The 22,861-nt window shown below is 33.9% G+C and overlaps 1 protein-coding gene across 1 annotated transcript in view; it reads left to right on the plus strand.

The window, feature by feature from the left end:
* PTPRQ (protein tyrosine phosphatase, receptor type Q) overlaps nucleotides 1-17,296 on the plus strand; it is a 202,239-nt gene extending 184,943 nt beyond the window's left edge. Inside the window, exons 41-46 of the mRNA XM_023749759.1 lie at nucleotides 4,246-4,380; nucleotides 4,574-4,699; nucleotides 5,486-5,634; nucleotides 9,572-9,707; nucleotides 15,694-15,817; nucleotides 16,096-17,296. Of these exons, the coding sequence (XP_023605527.1) occupies nucleotides 4,246-4,380; nucleotides 4,574-4,699; nucleotides 5,486-5,634; nucleotides 9,572-9,707; nucleotides 15,694-15,817; nucleotides 16,096-16,133 (708 nt within the window). The 3' untranslated portion in view covers nucleotides 16,134-17,296. The remainder of the gene's footprint in view (nucleotides 1-4,245; nucleotides 4,381-4,573; nucleotides 4,700-5,485; nucleotides 5,635-9,571; nucleotides 9,708-15,693; nucleotides 15,818-16,095) is intronic.
* The last annotated feature ends 5,565 nt before the right edge of the window (nucleotides 17,297-22,861 follow it).

Raw genomic sequence — 22,861 nt, forward strand, 5'->3', positions numbered from 1 at the left:
ATTTCATGCACTGGGCCTCTAGTATTAAAATACTTAAGGACATTGAGTCCTTGAAAAAGTGAAATGCAAATTACTAAGAGAAATCCTATATAATAAAAGTCTAACATGCAAATCAACTGAACGGCAGAACAACCAGGGGTGGGGCCGGTGAGCAGGCGGTGCCAGGCCAGCCAAGGTGGGTGCCAGTGGGCAGAGGGAGGGTATGACAATGGGGGGGTAGTGATCAGTGGCAGCAGCGGCGTGATGGGGGTGGGAAGAGCTGCCCCCTGGTGGTCAATGAGCTCCCACAAGGGGAGTGCTGCTCAGCCACAAGCCAGGCTGAAGGCTGGCAAGCACAGCAGTGGTGGCGGGAGAGCTAAGGATGTCCACAGCAGTGGTAAGCCACAGTGGGACATCCCCTGAGGGCTCCCGGACTGCAAAAGGGTGCAGGCCAGGCTGAGGCACCTTCCCCCCTACCCCAGTGCACCAATTTTCGTGCACCAAGCCTCTAGTATTTTATAACTTGGTCAATTATAATTAATTATACCCACCATTGAAATACCTTCTTCCTTTGGCTTACAAACACTGTTTTCTCAATATCCCATCTACAGCTTATTGATACTTTTATCTCAGTCTCATTGGTTCTCTCTTATCTCCTCAACTACCAAACATTGAAATTATCTACAGCCCGATCTTTGAATTTAGTTCCTTTCCAAACTCATTTCCATGGTAATTTCCATTCTCATGATTTTATGTAAGATCTATATGCTGATTACTTTCAAATGTATGCATATTTTAGCTTAAACTTCTTCCTCAATTCCAAACTCTTATACCCAATTGCCTTCATTACATTTCCACTTGAATATCTGCTAGGAGTTTCCAGTTTAATATGTTCATAATGAACTCCTAATTTTCCCTTCAAATCTGCTTATCCTGAAGTCTTCCCCATCTTCCTTTTGAATTATTATTGATTCCTCTATTTTTCTTATACCCAACATCCAATCACACAAATTCTGCCGGCTCTGTCTTCAAGATATATCCAGATCTCATCACTTCTCACCATCCCCATTGCTATCACTCAGCTACCCCTTTGGTTTGTTTGTTGTAATAACCTTCTAACGATTCTTTCTCTTTCCACCTTTAACCCCCTATAGGCTAGTCTTCTTACGAAACCAGAATGAAACTGTTAAACCATACACTCTGTATGTTTATAAATTTTCAACTGCTTTCTGTATCATTCATAGTAAAAAACAAAGGACCTAAAAACATCCTCATCCTCCATCCCCTGTTCTTTCTGATGCCATCATCTAATACTGTCCCCCCTAATGAACTCCATTCCAGCCACTTGCTGTTCATAGAACAATCCAGACACATCTCTCCTTTAATATTGTTACACTTGACTTTTTTTCTATGTGGAACACTTCCTCCCACCCCAGTAATGGAGGGCTTACTCTCTTTCTTAACTTTAAGTCTTTTCTAAGCTGTTACCATGGAGTGTTTTCTGAACACCCTATTTTCCAAAAGCCATCACTCATAGCATGGATCACTATTAAAACTTCTATGTATCTTGTTATTTAGTAAACTTATTAATAGGTTTAATCTCTATTTCCCCTAACTAGAATACAAGATAAATGAGGTTAGGAATTTTAGTGTCTTTTGTCAGTGATGAATTGTCAGCTCCTAGAATAGTGCCTGGCACATAGTAGGCATTCATCAATATTATTTGAATGCAGGAATGTGCATATTAAAAAAACTGTGAATAAATTGATGAAAACATTAGTGGTTTTTTTATTCTGGATAATGGGATTGTAGGTGAATTCCTCATTCTATTATATATACTTTTCTGAGTTTTCCAAACATTGTATACTAAATATATATTGCTTTTTCAGTCTTAAAAATAACTCCAAACTCTTAAAATGTGAAATAATTGAACAGTCATGTTTACTTCAACTGAGACGGGAAAAACAGAAATGCTTTAACAATTAATGTTTTTAAGAGACTCAAAGTTTTACCCAGAGACTGTCAATGGCTAGCAGTGAGATTTAGGGAAATCACCTAAAGTGCCTCATTATTCTTTCAAGTAAAATAAATTACTTGAAATTAAAAATCTGTATTATTCTTATATAATACTTTATTCTCGGACTACTAAGATAATTCCAATTTAAAAATAATTTTTTCTTTTATTCCTATTTCTTTAAATATTTTGATGTTTGGAATAGATATGATTCCATTATTACCTTTTTATTTACACAGTACCTTTGTAAGAAAAATCCACAGATATGGCACAAGTTGCATGCCTACATTCCAGGTGAATGGACCAGGGTTTAGCACAATTTGATAAAATGTAGAAGAGCTATCAAAATAAAGTTGAAGCAAATCTCTGGTCATATGTCCAGCCGGCATGGCTTAGTGGTTAAGCGTCAACCTGTGAACCAGGAGGTCATGGTTTGATTCCTGGTCAGGGCACATGCCTAGATTTCAGGCTCGATCCCCAGTATAGGGTGTTCAGGAGGCAGCCAATCAATGATTCTCTCACATCATAATGTTCCTATGTCTCTCTCTCCCTCTTTCTTACTCTCTGAAATCAATAAAAAATATATTTTAAAAAATTCTGTGGTCTTGTATTAGCTAAATAAAACTTCATATTACCCACATTACTCTTTTCTTTCCTTCATTTTTATTTATTTTCTATTTTTTTCCATTGCAATTTATATGCAATATTATTTTGTATTAGTGTCAGGTGTACAGCACAGTGGTTAAACAACCATATCTTTAAAAGTGTTCCACCTGATATTCCCAGTACCCACCTGGCACCATACATAGTTATTACAACGTTATTAGCTATATTTCCTATGCCATACTTTACATCCCCATAACTATTTTGTAACTACTAATCTGTACTTCTCAATCCCATCACCTTTTTCATCCAGTCCTCCAAACTGCCTTCCCTCTGGCAACCATCCGCCTGGTCTCTGTATCTGTAACCAACGTTACTCTTGGTTCTGAGCTCTAGAGAATAAACACTAACGCCACAGTTTAAGTAGATAAGTAATTTCTTAGAGGAAGAGAATGAAAATTTCTGTAAAACCCATGAATATATGACAGAAGCAGTGGAGTGGGTAAGCGTACTGGCTCTGGACTCACACCAACTGTGAGACCTTGAGCAAATTCACATTTCTAAGCTTCAGTATCATCATTTATAAAATGAGGATAATAATAGTACTTATTCACAAGGGTTTTGGAAGAAATAAGTTAATTAAAATATTTACTAAAAAATTTCTTAGTATATTTTCTGGCATAAAGTAAGCATTTGATTAAGGTCAACGTTATTGCGGGTTTCTTTTTTATGTAGTCCATGTTTTATTGAAAAGTTAGAAATAAATTTCAAGGACAGTTAGTTTGTTTAATATATCACATTGTGAGATTAAAATTAGGTGTTGGACATTTTGAGTATCTAATATTATTTAGCATTCAAACTGTACAATATTTTAAAATATTAAACTATTTTACAACTAGTATATTTTTCATATACTGCTCAATAACTAATGCAGACTGGTGCAACCACTGTGGAAAACAGTATGGAGTTTCCTCAAAAAATTAAAAATGGAACTCCCATTTGACTCAGTAATCCCACTTCTAGGAATATATCCCAAGAAATCAGAAATACCAATCAAACAGTTATATGCATCCCTATGTTCATAGCACAATTCACAGTAGCTAAGATTTGGAAACAGTCTAAGTGCCCATCAGTAGATGAGTGTATTAAAAAACTGTGGTACATCTAAACAATGGAATACTGCGCTGCTGTAAAAAAGAAGGAGTTCTTATCATTTGCAACAGCATGGATGGACCTATAGAGCATTATGCTAAGTGAAATAAGCCAGTCAGAGCAAGATAAATAACACATGATCTCACTCATTGTGGAATATAATGAACAACATAAACTGATGAACAAAAACAGATCCAGAGACAGAGAAGCATCGAAGAGACCATCAAACCTCAGAGGGAAGGCTGGGGAGTCAGGGGGTTAAGAGATCAACCAAAGGACTTGTATGCATGCATATGAGTATAACCAATGGACACAGACAGTAGGGGAATGAGGGCATGTCTGGTAGTGGCGAGGGAGAGGTCAGTGGGGTGGGGGGAAAAGGAGACATATGTAATAAAAAACAAACAAAAGAAACCCTATTATCTATTTACATATATATACACACATATACATATATATGTAAATGCTGATGCAATGTTGTATTTATGTCCTTCTAGGGTTACTTATGTCCAAATGAATTTATTGCTACTCAAGGTCCATTACCAGGAACAGTTGGGGATTTTTGGAGAATGGTTTGGGAAACCAGAGCAAAAACATTGGTAATGCTAACACAGTGTTTTGAAAAAGGGCGGGTAAGTTTTTTAAAAATCTTTTCACAAAATATTATTTTACAAATGTGTTAATGTATGTGTGACAATTTCAGCTAATACTGCAAATCATCAATAACTTGGATATCTATAAGGCAATTTTAACTAAGTAGCAATAACTGTGATACATATCCATATAACAGTGGTTCTTATGACTGGTGATTTTCTCTGAATACAGATCAGATGCCATCAGTATTGGCCAGAGGACAACAAACCAGTTACGGTGTTTGGAGATATAGTGATTACAAAGCTAATGGAGGATGTTCAAATAGATTGGACCATCAGGGATCTGAAAATTGAAAGGGTAAAAAATGGCGGGGGCAGGAACATAATAGCAAATATGAATGCTCTAAATTTGTAAAATGAATTCTTAGACCTATGCCTTGCAATGATACCTGTATAGTCAACAATGCTTTCCCATTGTGTCTCAAACAGAAGTTTTGAATTGTCATCTAACTTCAATATCTATATCACTGTGTCCGAATTCCAAATCACATGGTTGAAGTTTATATTAACCAGTTAGCATCAAATTCTTAGGTAGACAAGGGGGGAAAAGGAAGAAACAACTAGATTACGAGGTTTAATATTTTATTTAAACCAAGAATTTCCCAAATCACTCATCTCTATCTACATTCAGTACAGATGTGAGAGTGTGGGATCTCTCTTTATTAGTCTATAGAAGTGTCTATATACACAGATAATAATATAAGGATCTTTGTACTTTCTGACATTATCAGACACCCAATATCTGTATTCTGAATAATTGGTGAAAGTGTTTATGTAAGTTTGGGGTCAAAAATTGTTTCAAAATCTACTTTTACAATGCTACAGAAAGTTATACTACATTTGAATATCAATATGTTATCATCTCTTTGCAGGCTTTCTTATTGTTTTTATTCATACTAAAGGCAATTGTTTTTATGGTAGAAGCAGTAAAAGACCTTTCTTACAGGAAAAATAAAAACACAGTTTTTCTGTTTGGTAAACAGTCATTTTTAAAAGATCACTTTCAAAAGACATCAGCTCTCTCAGCCTTCATTATGTACTTAAATGATTGTGTCATGCTTCTTAAATCTGTCACTTTGTTTAGCATGGGGATTGCATGACTGTCCGACAGTGCAACTTTACTGCTTGGCCTGAGCATGGGGTTCCTGAAAACAGTACCCCACTAATTCACTTTGTGAAGTTGGTTCGAGCAAGTCGAGCACATGACACCACACCTATGATTGTTCACTGCAGGTAAGAAAGATACATTATTAGAACCTTATATGAGACACTATAAATAGTCTTTAAACTCAATGTGGTCTTTCATTATCATGATACCATTGATTATTTTTTTCTGGCAGAAGTTAATGTAGATTCATTCCAGCTTTTACTTTTCAGATATTTTACTGGCTATAATAAATAAAGATGTGGCTTTATAAAAGTTCACATGGCAGAAATAAAATATGTCTAAAAGACATATATACCAGTATAGAACTTTTCCTGAATTCTTGCCTGGATTTTGCCTTTATAGGCCTTTTAAAAATTAAAAATGATAGCCCATCACTAATGTATGTGTGTTTGTGTGTATGTGTAAGATTTTATGAATAAACACCTTATCTTTTCAACAGATATTAGTATACTATTGCAATTTAAACATTTCTTGTAAAAGCAAATTTCTAGATGGATATTACAGAGGACAATTAAAAGAAATTGAAGATCAATTTAAGTGACCAACCCAAGTATAATTCCAAATTTCTACAAAGTTTTAGCTATTCAAATGTTTTCCTTTGACCTGAGCCTCTGAACATGGTTAATGAATATGAGTATAAATTGAGATTTTTTCCCCTTCATTATTTATATGAGTATTTAATACACTTAGAAATAAAACTTAAGGTTATTTAGTATTCAGAGTGTTTCTGGACAGATTGGTACAATTTTTGTTTTCTAACATGATATATCTAAATCAATTTCAACTTGAGTGTCTTCAACAATTGGAGTTTGGAGATTAGAGAAAAAGTGGATGATATACTGTTTTATGATTCAACTTACATAAGATAGCTAGAATAGCTAAATTAATATAGACAGAAAGAATGATAGTTACCAGGGACTTGGGGGGAGAGAGATATGAGGAGTTACTGTTTAATGGGTACAGAGCTTTTGTTTGGGGTGATGAAAAATTTCTGAAAGTGGACAGTGGTGATGATTGCACAACAGTGTCAGTGTGCTTAACGGCACTGAATTATGCACTGCAAAATGGTTAAAATGGTAAATTTTATGTTGTGTATCATTTACCACAATAAAACATTTTATTTAGCAATATATTTTGGATACATTAATTAATCGTAATAATTAATAAGTTGGCTATTATAATAATTTTAAAGTTTATTATAGTAATCAATAAGTTTATTATTAATCATAATAATTCTAACATTTAGTTTATTGGTAATTTTTCAAATGGGTATATATTATAATTAGTGTAGTTAAATAAGAAAATATCAATTCATCCAGTTTTTTACTTTTTTTAGAGGAAAAAACTCAATCTGTAATTTAAATGATCAACTTTTTCCAGGAATATTCTGGATTTTAAATTATAAGAGAGCCCTCGTTGTTTTGGCACAGTGGATAGAGTGTTGGCCTCCAGACTGAAGGGTCCCGGGTTCGATTCCGGTCAAGGGCACATGCCCAGGTTGCGGGCTCAATCCCCAGTATGGGGCACACAGGAGGCAGCCAATCAATGATTCTCTCTTATCATTGATGTTTCTCTCTCTCTCTCTCCCTCTCCCTTCCTCTCTGAAATCAATAAAAATATATTTAAAAAATAAAATAAAATACTTCTTTTAAAAAAATAAAAACAAATTATAAGAGTAATACATAAATGTTTGCTCTTTTTTCCAATTTTAAAATATTATTTTATTTTAGCTTAAAACACAAATGAACATTCATTCATTAATGATAATGTCTGAAGATTGCAGTTCCAAGTCATCTTTTTTGTATGTAATTCTCTCTCTTTATATATATATATATATATATATATATATATATATATATATATAATATACATATATATATATACATATATATATATATATATGTATATATATATATATTTAAGGTATATTTATTTATTTTATTTTATTTTATTTTTTATTGCTTAAAGTATTACAAAGGGTATTACATATGTGTCCTTTTTTCCCCCGCCCTTGTAATTCTCTTAATATGTCCTATTTTTATAAATTTGTCTATTACATTAATGCTTTCTCTTGATAAAATATCTGAACAATGTTTATATTTAAAAAGCATATAGAACAAGATATGAAAGTCTCATTCTTACCTTACCAATTATATTCTCCCTTCATATACATAATATTTTAACAAAGTAGTATATAGTATAAATGACATAACAGTTTACTTCTAAATGTAGTGATTTATTTTAAACTGGCATCATTAATGATTAAAATCTTTAATGGAAAGTTGCCTCACCTTCTCTGTATCTTCCGTATACACAGCCACTGGCACTAAGTCCATTGGAAAAGGAAAGCACCTCCTCTCTTGAAGCCTCAAAAACAGTAGAGTCTTCTCCTTTGTGATTTAAATAAATAAAAGAGATCACAGAAAAGTAGGATTATGTTAATAATCATTTTTAAATATCATGTTAAACCTACTAAGTTATTATCTCCAACTCTGACTTCTTACCTCAACTTTCAGTTCAATATGACATCCTGAACGACCACAAAATTCTGAAAATTAAATATGTCCAAAACTGAACACTTGATTCAATTTCCAATCTCACTCCTTCTCCTCCTTCCCAACTTGAAAACAATAAGTCCACTCTGCTTGGTCCAGAAACTCTGGACTCACCCTTGACACCCCTCTTCCTCTCACATTCACATACCAGCCTACAGCTAGCTCTGACCCGGCCCATCACCTCTCCACTCCGCTCTCCTCGCCATGATCTCCTTGCTCTTCTTTGAACACATAGACCATTCTGCCACTCAGATCTGTTCTTCCACTCCCTCCAGCTGCCATGCTCCTCTCCCATATACCCACATGGTGCCCTCCCTAACCTTATCCACGTTTCTTTTCAAATGTTACGTTATCAGAGAAGCTTTCTCTGATGACCCTATCCTACCCTATCACCCTCCATCTCTTTAACCTGATTTATGTATCGTCATAACACCTATTATTGCCTGTACATACTATGCATGTCTGTTTGTGTAACACTATAATCTGTCCTCTAGAGTACAAGCTTTATATGTGAGGAACTTTGTATTTTTCACTGTTACGCCCCAGATGCCTAGGACAGTGTCTGACACTCAAAATATATTGAATGATACAATGATTGATTACCCTACTCAGGCAGGGTAAATAAATCACTACATTTAGAAGCAAACTGTTGTGTCATTTATATTATATACTACTTTGTTAAAAATATTATGTATATTTATATGTGTCAGATTTATGTTGTAATGCTCCTATTTCTTAGGTCAAATCACAGTAAATTGACTTTTACCTATAAAAATGGCAGTTTCATGTTGTTTAAAGTTACATTTATAAGACTAAGTAGCCTTTAAAATGTCTTTTTCATTTTTAATATTTACTGCAAATATTAACTATTTAAATACCCATTGTCTTTATAATGGGAGTTTCTGAATAAATCTTCGCAGGTATATCACATAATAGTTTCTATGGAGCACATACCTGTCTTGGGTATTAAATTAATTTTTAAAAGGAAATAGCTTCTCAATTTTATTATTCATAGGAAGTAAATAAAATTCTACAGGAAAAAAATTGTTTCAATATCATACAGAGGAAATGCTATACGGCTGAATGTTTAGCATTTCTATTGGTAACCCAAAATTTGTTTAATACAGAGTTTGGGGTGTTAAGAATTTTCAACAATTTTTCAAAATATTTTGCATACTTCTCCAACTACAACCTATAAAATACTATGAAAGGAGAAGGAGTGTTCCTTTAAAAAAATAACTCAAATATTTGGTATTAATAATAATCATCTTGCCCTATCTAAACACTCTTGGTAACAATATCAATCCAAAGAAACTCCCAAAATATCTACCTTCAAATAAAAAAAACTGTTTAGAATGTATTACTATCATAACTTATTTTCTTCATCACCATACGCATGAACCACTTTTTACTGAATAATTTTTATGTAATTTCACTCTTGCTGCAGTGCTGGAGTTGGAAGAACTGGAGTTTTTATTGCTCTGGACCACTTAACACAGCATATAAATGATCATGATTTTGTGGATATATATGGACTAGTAGCTGAACTGAGAAGTGAAAGAATGTGCATGGTACAGAACCTGGTAAGACCCCAAACTGCGTGAGGTGTCAGCTCTAGAATTTTTACAAGGGAGGATCTTAGTGGCAGCAATGTGGTTGGACATGGACTTGGAACTGTCTTTGCATAGCAGACACTCTCTTTTCCTACATCATAAACATCCTTGGGGGAGGGCAGCAGATGGGGATTATAGGAGAACTGAAGCCCAATTGCCACAATCATCCTTCAACAATGTTAGCTGACTGCTCATCATAACTTGTTTATACTTACAGGCGTGTAGAAAATAATTTGTAAAACTGACTTGTTTTAACATGTCTCAAATTTGGGGAGCTTAGAAAATGATCAAATCAATCGCTTTTGTAAACATGCTTAGTTATAGGGGAAACGTTTAAAATATTGACTTTTGAGGTTCTATGTATTTCACTTGTCCATATTTATTCCTATTGCATATTAATACCAATAACATTTATTATAGTATATATTACCTGGGAATTTTTGTTTGTCATTTTGATTTGGAAGTAAAAAATATTTCTACAATATACAGATTTTTCATCATTAAAAAACATCACATACTGCTCTGGCCAGAGTTTCTCAGTGGTTAGAATATCGGCCTGTGCCCCAGAAGGTCTCGGGTTCAATTCCCAGTCAAGGACACAGGTTTGGATCCCCTGCCCTGGAGGCAACCCATCGATGTGTCTCTCTCACATTAATATTTCTCTCTCTCTCTCTCTCTCTCTCTCTCTCTCTCTCTCTCTCTCTTTCTCTCTCTCTCCTTCCACTCTCTCTAAACAAACTCAAATACCCTTGGATGAGAAAAAAGAAACAAACAACAAAAAAAGAAAAAATCACATACTATAATGGTAATGAGACTAAAAACCCTCTATGGAGTGTCTGGTGGGTTAGGCTATACTAGATTCCTACATGTGTTAACTTATTTAATCCTTTATTTGTAGTCCAATAAAAATAATCAACAGACTAGGTATTATTGGCTCTGCTTTACAAATAGGGAAGCAGATGTTCCAAGTAGTTAAGTGATATTCCAAGTTTATACTATTCATAACTGTCAGAGCCAAATGCCAAACCAAGTCATAATACACAAGATGTTCCTATCTGTATCTTTGGATTGGAATTTGAATGCTATCCAAGTAGAGATTTTCTCACAGTAAATATAAAGATCTGTTCTAACAGTATTTTCCAAGGTACACCCTAGAAAACATGAGTGGCATCAGTTTTTAAAAGTGTAAGAAAACAGGGTCTTTGCTAAAATAAGTTGGAGAAAGAAGTTAAACTGACTCTTAGAATTTCTTAGAGCCTCTATACTAATGCACATTGAAAATTGCAAATGCAGAACCTTTGTGGGCAACATTTTCTAAACTTATATGATTGTGAAATCCTTAAACCCTTTTTGACCTGAGGACTCATAATGCCATGTCATGAAACATTAATGTTCTTAGCAAGATGTTGCTCTAGACTAGAGACATCCAACCTTCTTGGACTTCACATCCCTTTCAGCAAAAAGTGCTCGAGCATTCAACTCCAATACATAGGCATTTGGTTTTAAAATGTACTTGTACAATTATGCAAATTATTAAACATATACAAAATATGAAATAAAAAACATAAGACAGATTAATAATATTTTGAAAGTCTTGCTAATTGTGAGGGTTTCATTTTATCATTAGGTATTTTTTAAATATAAAATATATACTTAGGACAGGCTAATTTCACTTAATTTAAAAATGCATATTTTAAATTATTTCTGATTTTTTATTTTTTAAAATATATTTTTATTGATTTCAGAGGGGAAGGGAGAGGGAGAGAGAGATAGAACATCAAAGATGAGAGAATCATTGACTAGCTGCCTCCTGCATGCCCCCTACTGGGATTGAGCCAGCAACTCAAGGCATGAGAAATGCCCTGACTGGGAATTGAACCATGACCCTTCCATAGGCTGACAATGTATCCACTGAGCCAAACGGGTTAGGGCTATTTCTAATTTTTTAAAAGTAATCTAGCTCACCACAAGAGGATTACTCTAGGAGTACAAAAAATATCACCCCTGCCATTATTTTGTCATTCATCTGAGCTTGCATACTAAATATCTACAGTCTCTTTGTAGGAATCTTTTTAAGCCACATCAATTCTCTGATGGTTATGTAAAACTAAGTAATGTAATCCATATCCATTCCTTGATATGCTGAAAGAGAACAAATGAGTGATCTTACCCTTCTCTCAGGATACTTCAGAAATGGAAGATGACTTGTGATCAGGGTTGGCATCATAGATATGCAAACCTGCACAGTCTCTTAGATCCCCAGTGCTCAAAAGGGCCTTGCACCTGTTTTAATGTTTGCTGTCACTATCTTGAAATCTTTAATAACTATTGAGGAAGAGAACACACCTTCTCATTTTGCATTGGGCCCTGCAAATTATGTATCTGATTCTTATCCAGGGGACTTATAAGAGTGCCAATATCAGTCCAACTATTAGCCATTATGAAACTTCAAATTTTTTCATATTTTTAGTTAACAATATGGATAAATAGAAAGCTGATTTCCCTCCCAGATGCTTGGGTGCACACCCGTTCACTGGTGATCAATGCTGTTGACATTGATCAAGATTTGTTGGCTCTCTTGAATAGAATAGAGGGTGGGACAGATGGGGATATTGTATTCTTCTAGAGGCCAGAGTCAATCTTCAAATAATAAAAGTTGAAAAAAGTTTTGCCATACTCTACAAATTTGTAGAACTGAACTTTGTAAATAGTGTGTTCAAAAATGCCTGTTAATAAGTTCACACAGGTCAGTACTCGATGCATGCTATAATCTTCATACATTATGCTTGTTTAACCAGCTAGAGCAAAATGCAGCAGTTGGGTAGGGGAATGGAAGGAGCATAAGTCTTGGAGTTGGAGAACTGAGTTCAGAATCCAGCCCCGCTAATTGCTGGCTCTGGGACCTTGTGTAATTAACCCCTCTGAGATCATTTTCTTTTGTAAAATAGCCATGTTATTTTTTTCACGATTTTGTTTTCAGTATTAAATAAGAGACAGTATCTAAAACATCAAGCATGTGGTCAATACCCAGCATGCAGTCAATGTGACAAGGCTCTGCTGTGTCCCAAGCTGGGAGCCTGAAGCTCTCTTTCACCCAATTTTATTCCCTGAGGGTTTTACTCCTTACTGTCCTTTCCTTGTGAGAAAGAAAGAAAGAAAGAAAGAAAGAAAGAAAGAAAGAAAGAAAGAAAGAAAGAAAGGAAGGAAGGAAGGAAGGAAGGAAGGAAGGAAGGAAGGAGGGAGGGAGGGAGGGAGGGAGGGAAGGAAGGAAGGAAGGAGAAAGAAAGGAGGGAGGGAGGGAGGGAGGGAGGGAAAAAGAAAGAAAATGACCACACCTTGGCTCCAGGCCTTACAAACCAGCATTGCCTTGCACAAGAGTGGTTTTTTACTTTCTTCTATTGCACTTGGGAGTAATTCCAGATCCTATGAAGAATCCTCATGTCAGCACATATTACAGTAGCTGTGAGCAGGAGTGGGGAGTGGGAACCTGGGCAAAATATTGAACAAAAAGATACCAAAAGGGCATGGCCCAGACCCAGGAGAGAGCTTTATCTTTCATTGTCTAACACAGTTCCCAGCAGCCCCAAGAGATTTGAAAGGACTTTCTGAAAGAATACTCTGCCGTGATATAATATCCTGAGACGCTATTGGTGGTTCAAATAGGGGTTAATCTGGATGAGCCTCTTTTCTGCTCTGGTTCTCCTGGAGATTTACTGATGTGAAGAACATGAAAGAAAAAAAACTAATATATTTTGGGTTCCTTGTTTTTTGGCAGACACTTTACATATGTTAAGTCCTTTAAATCTTTCCACGTATACTTTATGATCCCTCTGATAAGTAAACAACATCAAAAAGTTTAATTCTTAAGGTAACATAACTATCTATGCAAGAAACTGAAATTTCACTCTTTTTTTAATCTTTAATTTCTTTATTGGTTAAGGTATTACAAATGTGTGCTCATCCCCCCCATTAACCCCCAGTCTCTCCTCCCCCCCCACTCATGCTCTCATCCCCCTGTTGTCCGTGTCCATTGGTTAGGCTTATATGTATGCATACAAGTCCTTTGGTTGATCTCTCCCCCTTATCCCCACCCTCCCCTACTTTCCCTCTGGGGATTGACAGTCTGATCGCTGCTTCTCTGTCTCTGGTTCACTCTTGGCTGTCCCTTTGGCACACATCTTGGAAAATGTAGTACTGCCCCACGGAGTTCAGCCTGCCCCGCTGGCGGAGAGCCTGCCCCGCTGGCGGAGTTTCCACCCAGCATGCTTTCCAGTGGAGAAGATGAGATGGCAACAGTCAGAAGCTGATTAAAAAATATATATATATAGTAGACTAATTGTTGTTTTCAAAGGAAATACAGTGTCGATTTATTTTTACCAATAATGTTATTCATTGTGTAATATATGTTTGAAAATACTCTTTTGAAATTACCTTGAGAAGTAATTTACTAATGATTTCAGTAGACTTTTCATTATAAAATAATATAACAATACTTCATTCCTTAACAAAATTGAATTATGAATCTTGATCTGTTGCACTTACAAAACTTTATTCCTAATGACTTCTGGATATTTTCCAAATGAAATCTGTCCTTATATGGTAAAGATTGGTTAGCTGTGAGAATTAAATGCGACTAAATCTACAAACATTTATTACACAACTAGACATGCCAGCCACTGTTACAGGCGATGGGAATTGAGCAGTGAATAGGAGAGTTCTGTTCTCATAGCACTAACATTCCGGTGATGAGGTGTTTGGGGAAACATTCTGTAATCCACAAAAAAATAGATATTCCTGATAATGACCAACAATTTCTGAAGACAGTTTCAATAAGGGGTTTCAAACAGGTTTTGTAGTATAGTAGCAATAGATATAAATATAACCTCTTCAGATGGTCACATAGAGGACATTCTATTTAAAGCAGTTGTCTATTTGTATATTTATGTATCTTAGGCACATGGTTATATTCCTTTAATGTCAGATATATTTCCTAAGTAAAAGTGAAGGTGATTTTCTATGACTGTAACTTTAACTACCTTTGGGGAAGTCCAAACGCAAAAATGCTAACAGAATATTGAATTATACTGAATAAACTTAAAGAACTCGCATGGTAATAAATTTAGCCCAAACATTCAGATGAACTGTTAGGAGTTCTTGTCTAGCACCAGATTGTTTGGATATTTCAATGGTCAACTGCCTTTTATTTACAAATAGAGATCAGATACTTGACAATAAGTAGGCCAAATGTTAGGTGATTAAAAGAATTGTTAAACATATCTTAAATGAGTTGATGGTGTATGGATATGCTCACTCACAGGATTTGAAAGTAAATTTAGCATCTGCATTCCAACAAGAAAACTATTTATAAGAAAAATTACTCAATTAGACCTAACAGGAAGAAGGAAACTTCTAAACAAATTTAAATAATCTAATTTGTCACTTTTTATAATCATGGCAAGAAAGAACATATTAACATTTGGTGTTCAATGACAAGTATTTTTTTTTAAATATATTTTATTGATTTTTCGCAGAGAGGAAGGGAGAGGGATAGAGAGTTAGAAACATCGATGAGAGAGAAACATCGATCAGCTGCCTCCTGCACACTTCCTACTGGGGATGTGCCTGCAACCAAGGTACATGCCCTTGATCGGAATCGAACCTGAGACCCTTCAGTCTGCAGGTCGACGCTCTATCCACTGAGCCAAACCGGTTAGGGCGACAAGTATTTTTTTAAAGAAACTTGAAGCCATAAGAAGCCACAGGAATTTGGAAAACCTTATGTTTGAGATGATAGAAAATCATTTACATACAAGGTAAATTCTGTATGTAGCCTCGAATTTAGCTATTTAGCATTTGTTGAATTCAATATTACTTTTCAATGTAACAGTACATATCATATTATAAAAAATATCTTCACCACATCCATTTATTTAAGCACTCTTTCTTTTATGTCTAGGCACAGTATATCTTCTTACACCAGTGTATTCTGGATCTCCTATCAAGTAAAGGAAATAATCAGCCCATCTGTTTTGTTAACTATTCAGCACTTCAGAAGATGGACTCTTTGGATGCAATGGAAGGTAAACAGAGGCAATGAGTACCCCAATTTACTAATTTACCACATATAGTAGGAGAATTAACTTAATAACAACCATTATTGAAAATGTTTTTTAAACCATCATTGAAAACATTATTGAAAATGTTTTAGAAGCTTGGCTGTGCACTTATCTTTTTTTTTTTCTAAGCCGAGTTAGGATAATAGCTTTTTCATCTGCACTATATTTTTGCCATGAAACATTTAAATATTTTGAATTGTTAACTTCAGTTCTCTCTTGTGACATATTACTTTATGTTATAGGTGATGTTGAGCTTGAATGGGAAGAAACCACCATGTAAATATTCAGACCAAAGATTACAACCAGAAGATATTTTCAAATCGCAGGGGCCAAAATTACCCCTCATTCTTCTGAATTGAAATGTGCATACTTAAAGAAATGTTTATGCTTCCCTTACTGTGCCTTGCTAAATACATTGACATTTTATGAATAGTTCTAATAAGTAGCTGATTCAGGATAGTTATTTCTTTTGTACAGAATAAATATTATTCATTTAAAATGTTTAAGAAAAGATATTCTAGAGGTTTTTGAAGTCTTTCATATTTTGGGAATAAGCCAAAAATAAAATTATTATTATAATAGCATTAATGTTTCCATGTGAATTTTCCTTCCATATTGGACTTACGCTTGAACAAAAGTTGTAAATGTTGATTCAGTCGTGTTATTTTGGCCTCCAGGGTGTTGACGTTTCTTGTGGATAACTTCCAGGGCTGTCATTATGATCTGTACTTCCACGCATGCCCCTGTGTTTTGAATCCTCTGTTTTATGAGTGCTGAGATATCATCTCATGATCTCGAACAGCTGAACAGTAACCCCTGACACTGCAGGGATTACTTCGCTTTTATACAACACACAGTAGCTCTTCGGGGACACTGAGGGCTATTTAAACTGCATTGTGATCTTTAGTTTGAAACAAGAAAAATTAAACAGTGCAATTGCTCATATGAAGCTATAGAGGACTTTTCTAGCGTATCTACATTTGTACATGTTCAGGCACAAGCTGCACCACTATATTGTATATTTCAATATACGGTTAAATGTCTCAGAGTATTTGTCCGTTAGCTATTTAGTCAACCCAATATTATCAATTTTGAAGGTTTTCTTCAGCAGAAATCTATAAAAACAATAATAAAAACCTGTAATGTGTTGCAAGCTTGTAAACTAATGATGTGCTCCTGTGGTGCCAATAGAGACTTCTGAATAGATCACAAGAAATGGTCTGTATTTTATTCCCAAGTTTGGGTTTGATTATTAAGGAGTATATTTGGTGGAACTGAAAACAAAAAATCAACCAGGTAACAGCAAATTAGAGATTTTTTAAAAAAGAAAATATTTCAGCCTCCTTTTTGTTAGATAGTAACAATGTATTGTTTTGAATTATATGGTATTTTGTCATAGATTTCAATTGAGTCATAAAACAAAATAATGTTAATTATTCTATTTCTTTCATGATAAGAATTATATCTTGTGCATATTTCTGCTGAAATATAAATATAGGAAATGTGATGGCCAATAAAATTGAATTTTAAGGAATTGAGATATTTTGCAGCATGATTTCAGAGATCCTTATAAATAGAAATTTGATTTTCTATCACATTTATGATATAATTGATAATTATCATAATGTAATTAAATATATCATATGTAAGTACAATATAATTTAGTATAAATAATTAAGATAAAATCATTTCCTTTGATACCCATAGATAGTAATTTTAAAATTGAATTTATTATCCAAGAAATTAAATCCATAATCTTGCAAGAAGTCCTGCCTCCTGTTTTGTCAGGGCAAGGAAGTATAAATAAATGTAGTCCATGATTGTTCCAACTAACAAGTTTATTTTATAGAAAGTTACATAAAATAACAAGATATGGTGAGAACTCTAAAAGATTCAGTTGGAATTCAAAATTCTTCAGTGTGCTTCATGGTCATTGAAAATGTGTGGCATGCCAGTACTTATGAATGTGTTTTTTTGTATTTGTAGAAGACAGATAACAGCCTGTGAAAAATATTGATGTGGGTACTTTTTAATGTATTAAATAAGAAAATAAACAGTTCAATCTGCAAGTCAGTCAATTTTCTGTAATATATGTATAAAAGAGATGTGTACAACATAGAGTATCAGGTTTGACCCATATGCATATGTGTGCATAAAACACATTTAATATAAGCCTCCTCTAAACAGTGCTTATCAAAATTTAATGTGTATACAAATCACCTGAAGATTGTATTAAAATGCAGGTTCTGCTTTAGCAGATCTAGGATGGGACCTCAGAACCTTCATTTCTAGCAAGTACTAAAGTTATGTTGTTGCCTGATCTTAGACCCTTGAATAGTAACTCCCTAAAAGACATTAGGATCAGAATAATTTCATGTCCACCTGAAATTATTTAAAACATGTTTTAAAAAGACACTTGGCTTTATTATCAGAAAAAATATTATAACAGAGCACCTGTTAAGTGTGAATAGGTCGCTAACTATATCACAAAGCTGTAACTGAATTGATACATATTAACCATAGCTAAATTTTTCTCTTAATTATGTTGTTAAAGGGCTAGATGATAGCCAAGTTACATAGGTGACTACTAAATTCAAATTAAAATAATGAGGAACATCTGTAACATTTTTAGATCAGATTTGTCAAAATACATTGCAGCACATGTACAGTAAATGAGCAACATGTGTTTCATCTGAACCAAATGAAACTGGAGCCTCTCAGAATGGTTTGCCAGAGACACAAGCAGCTGTGGATATCACCTCCACGTTCATCCTGCTTTAAAAGGCAGCGTTTTCTTCTTTCGGATGATAGGTGAAATGTATAAGAAATCTTGAAAAAAAGCTAATTAAGCTAATTAAGTATTTCTCTAGGAGATGGTGATTCACTTTCCAAATCTGGTACCAAACACTGATTTTTTTTTTATTGCTTGAAGTTCAGCAGAATGTTCTACAAGTCCATGACATTATTGTGATAAATCCATTTTCATGGGGCACATTTAGAAAACTCACAATGAAGTATTTGATGAAGCCTAGAATACAAAATGGTCTGAAATTCTCAACCAAATGATATTAAAAGTAAAAATATGGAAACAATGTTTAGAAGCATAATCTTGACAAACCAACTTGCCTTCGTAGGATAAGTAATATTCGTGGTACATGATTTCATAATTGTGCATAGCATTTCCATTCAGAACCGGACTCCTACGCCCACCAACTCATGAAGACGCACTAAGGAATAGATTAGATCTCACATATAAAAGTATTTTTAAAAAGTATTTTTGAATTCTACAAAGTTAATATAATCTTTACCCAGGCTGGTCAGTGTGTAATATATATCAGTAAGATAATGTATCCGATTTTAGGATTATATTGTACTTTGTGATATTTTGTGCTATATTTGTATGTCTGTTTCACCAATAGGGATTGAAGAGAAATTTATGGAAATTATATTGAATTCTGATAAGTAAGACCATTGATTTTTTTAATGAATGATTAAGAGCATTCTCAAGGAAATGTTGGACTCAACACTGTACCCAAATAACATCAAATGTGAATTGAAAATTAAGTCAAGATATTGTTCATTTCAGGCATTTTGACAGGATATTCTGAACTAGTGTCTGCAAATAAAACTGTAACTTAATAGAAGGTAACAAAAGGCAATATTTTGATTATGATTCTAGAGTCAAACTTATATTACTTTGGTTTTCACTCAAAGTATTATTGGATTGAGAATTATAGTAAACTATAAACTTTTTAGAATACTTTTACATTTTGATTAATGCTTACAAAATTCTTTAAAATCTTCAGGGTCCCATATTACAGATAAATATAGTAAAAGCTTACTGGTAATTGCTCTGCCCAAGACCACATGCATATCACAATCAAGTTACTGAAAGTCAATGATAAAGATAAAAATTTTAATAGCAACAAAGACAATAGAGACCTGCTCAGGGATACAAAGCTAAAGAAAATATTCTGGCTCCTATTCAGAAACAATGCAAGCCATAAGAAAATGGAGTGACCTATTCAAAGTGCTGAAAGTACCTTCTAAACCTGATTAAGGGCAACTACAAAAAAGCTAGAATTAATATCGTACTTAATGGTGAAATATTAAAGGTCTTCACCCTAAGGTCAATAAAGAGGCAAAAATGCCCATGTTTACATCTTCTACTCAACATTACACTGGTGTTTCTAGCCAGTAGAATAAGGCAATAAATAAATAAATAAAATGAATAAGGTTTATAATAAAGAAACAAAACTGTCTACATGAGTAGAGCATATAGTCATGTATGAAGAAATTACTGAGAAATGTATCAAAGAAAAAGTTGCAGGTATAATAAATAACTTTAAAAGGTTACCAGATATAAGACCAAGAAACAAAAATTAGTTTTACTTCTACATAATATCAATAAACATCTGGAGATTATAATTAAAAATACCATTAACAATAGCATCCATAAACATGAAATACTTAAGAATTAATAAAATATGTGTGATATACTAACATTTATATTGATAAGAAAATTAAAGAAGATGCAAATGAATGACCATGAACTCAAATACTTAATATTGTTAATATGTTGATTCTCTTAATATTAATGTACAGATTCAACACGATATAAATCTTAATCCCATAAGGCCTTTTTTTCCTAGAAATCAATGAACTAGTTTTACAATTTCTATAGAAATGATAAAAATATCTAGAATATCCAAAATGATTTTTAAATAGAGCAGAAGTGAATACAGTATATATTTCTCATTAAAAGAAAAAAATAGAAAGTCAAAACATAAATCCACACATAGCTGGGCAATTGGATTTCAACAAACATGGCAAGGTAATTCAATAAGGCTAATTTTAAAAAGCAGATGGATACTGAAAAATCATTTCAAATATACAATATGCCATTTACATAATGTTCATTTTTATGGATTCATTCATTACAGTACATATGTAAAATTATGAATGGGAATGTAAGTGTTGATGTCAGAATCATGGTTTCATGTGACATGGGAAACATACAGGTAGAGAGAGAGAGAGAGAGAGATTGCTATGGAATTAGGGATCCACAGGGTTTCAAATGCATTTGTAAATTTTATTTTAATATTTGTGGCAGCACAGATTGTTAAATTAAGTAATGAGCAAAAATATTTATGATATTATTCTTTAAAGGTTCCTTCGTGTTTGAAGTATTAAAATTTTTAAAGCATGAGCACATTTTAAAAGTTAGCAATTTATTAAAATGACATAAAATTGTTTATAGATTATTTTCACAAATCAACCAAAGTATCCTGCTCTCCTGCTTGAATGAGTGCAACGTGGAGAGAAATTGTTACACACTTTTGTTACTTAGTTATTCCATTCTCAAAGCACTAACAATTGGTGTTTTAAATATTAAAAATAAAACTTGATATGTTCCAAGTGCTTTCCACAGAATTTCTTATTCAGTTAGTATTTACAATCAGGCGAATTGCTATGGAAGATACTTGCTGGACTCTGGCACTGGGACACAGCTTCATCAATCTGAGCACCACATTCATAAAGTTGATGCGTGCTAACAAGATAAACCCCTTCTCTGTGTGTCTGTTAACATCAGAAATTTTTACAAATTGATATTTAAAAAACTATACTTAAAATTGTGGTATGAATTATCTGCATAAAATAGAATATTATTGTTTTATTTACTATAATCAATATAGCTTTCTTTTTTGAATTATTATGCATCAGACACTCTTCTAAAGATATTACAAAAATTAATACTGACAATTCTTGGAAGTGGATGCTATTATCTGCCTTTTACACATGAGAAAACAAAGCAAAAAAAAAAATTAAACAAGCTGCTCAAGGTTACTTACTAAGTAAGTGAAAAATCCTAGACTTTAAACCAGAAGTTTGATTTCAAAGTCTGCAGTGTTAGCCACCACCATACCCCACTGTATTACCTATAGAACACCAGGTTTAAAATAATATCTTTGATATTACCTACTGGGATGAAGAGCATACACTTGAACTCTAAAACAAAAGATTTCTGATATCATCAAAAACAGACCACTTTATGTACTAAAATTATGTGTCATATACTTAGTGATAATGCTAGCCCTTGAATTCAAGTATCAAGTTCAATATTCTTTCTATTATTTGTTCCTTCCTCCAATATATATTTGGTCCAAACAAAATTGTATTGTTTATTTGTTTTCCAACTCTCTGCAACTTGTTGCCAGGTTTATCTCCCCAGCTCTGAACTGCTCATTTCACGGATCTGTTTAGTAGCCCTCATTGCCTATTGAATTAAAGTCATAGAAGATTCATTTCCCATGCATTACTCTTTTTTCCAGACCTAAGCCAAACTAGAATACTTGCTGCCTACTAAAATGCACCCTACACCTTCCCAATACCATGCTTTGGCCCTGACAATTTCCTCAATAGCTCATATCCACTGGAATCCCCCACTCACTAGGTTGTCAGTTGCGGTGAACAAGGACTATGTTCTCCTCGTGGTTTTAACCACATGGCACTTGAATAACATCTTACACATGAGATAAATTCAAGCAAGTATGTTCAATTGAAATTTCTCCGTGGCAGAAATAGAACAGTTACCACGTGACTATGTATTTCACATGCTAAGTATCTGTCAATCAGGGAGCAAACGAACAGTAGTGGGTCCTGGTTAAATGGAGGTGGGAGAGCAGGGAAAAGTGGGTGCAGCCATGAGTCGCTTGTTCAGGTTATCAGTTACCCAGCATAAAATCAAGATCTTAATAGTATACAAAGAACCTGTAACAACTGAAGTTGGCAAAAAGGAATTCTGTACAACTGGGTAACTTATTAAATAGTAGTCTATCAAATTTATTTTTCTTACACTGTAGATAACGTCAACAAACTGAGTTTCCCAGTTGGAGGAGTTTGGAAATAGCAAAGCTAATGGTTTATATAGTTATATTGTGCATATGTACACATGCATGCATGCACACATGTACATCTTTCTAATTAAAAGCACATAGGCCTTTAAAA

The sequence above is a fragment of the Myotis lucifugus genome, unplaced genomic scaffold, assembly GCF_000147115.1.
Source record: "Myotis lucifugus unplaced genomic scaffold, Myoluc2.0 scaffold_9, whole genome shotgun sequence".
NCBI lineage: Eukaryota > Metazoa > Chordata > Mammalia > Chiroptera > Vespertilionidae > Myotis > Myotis lucifugus.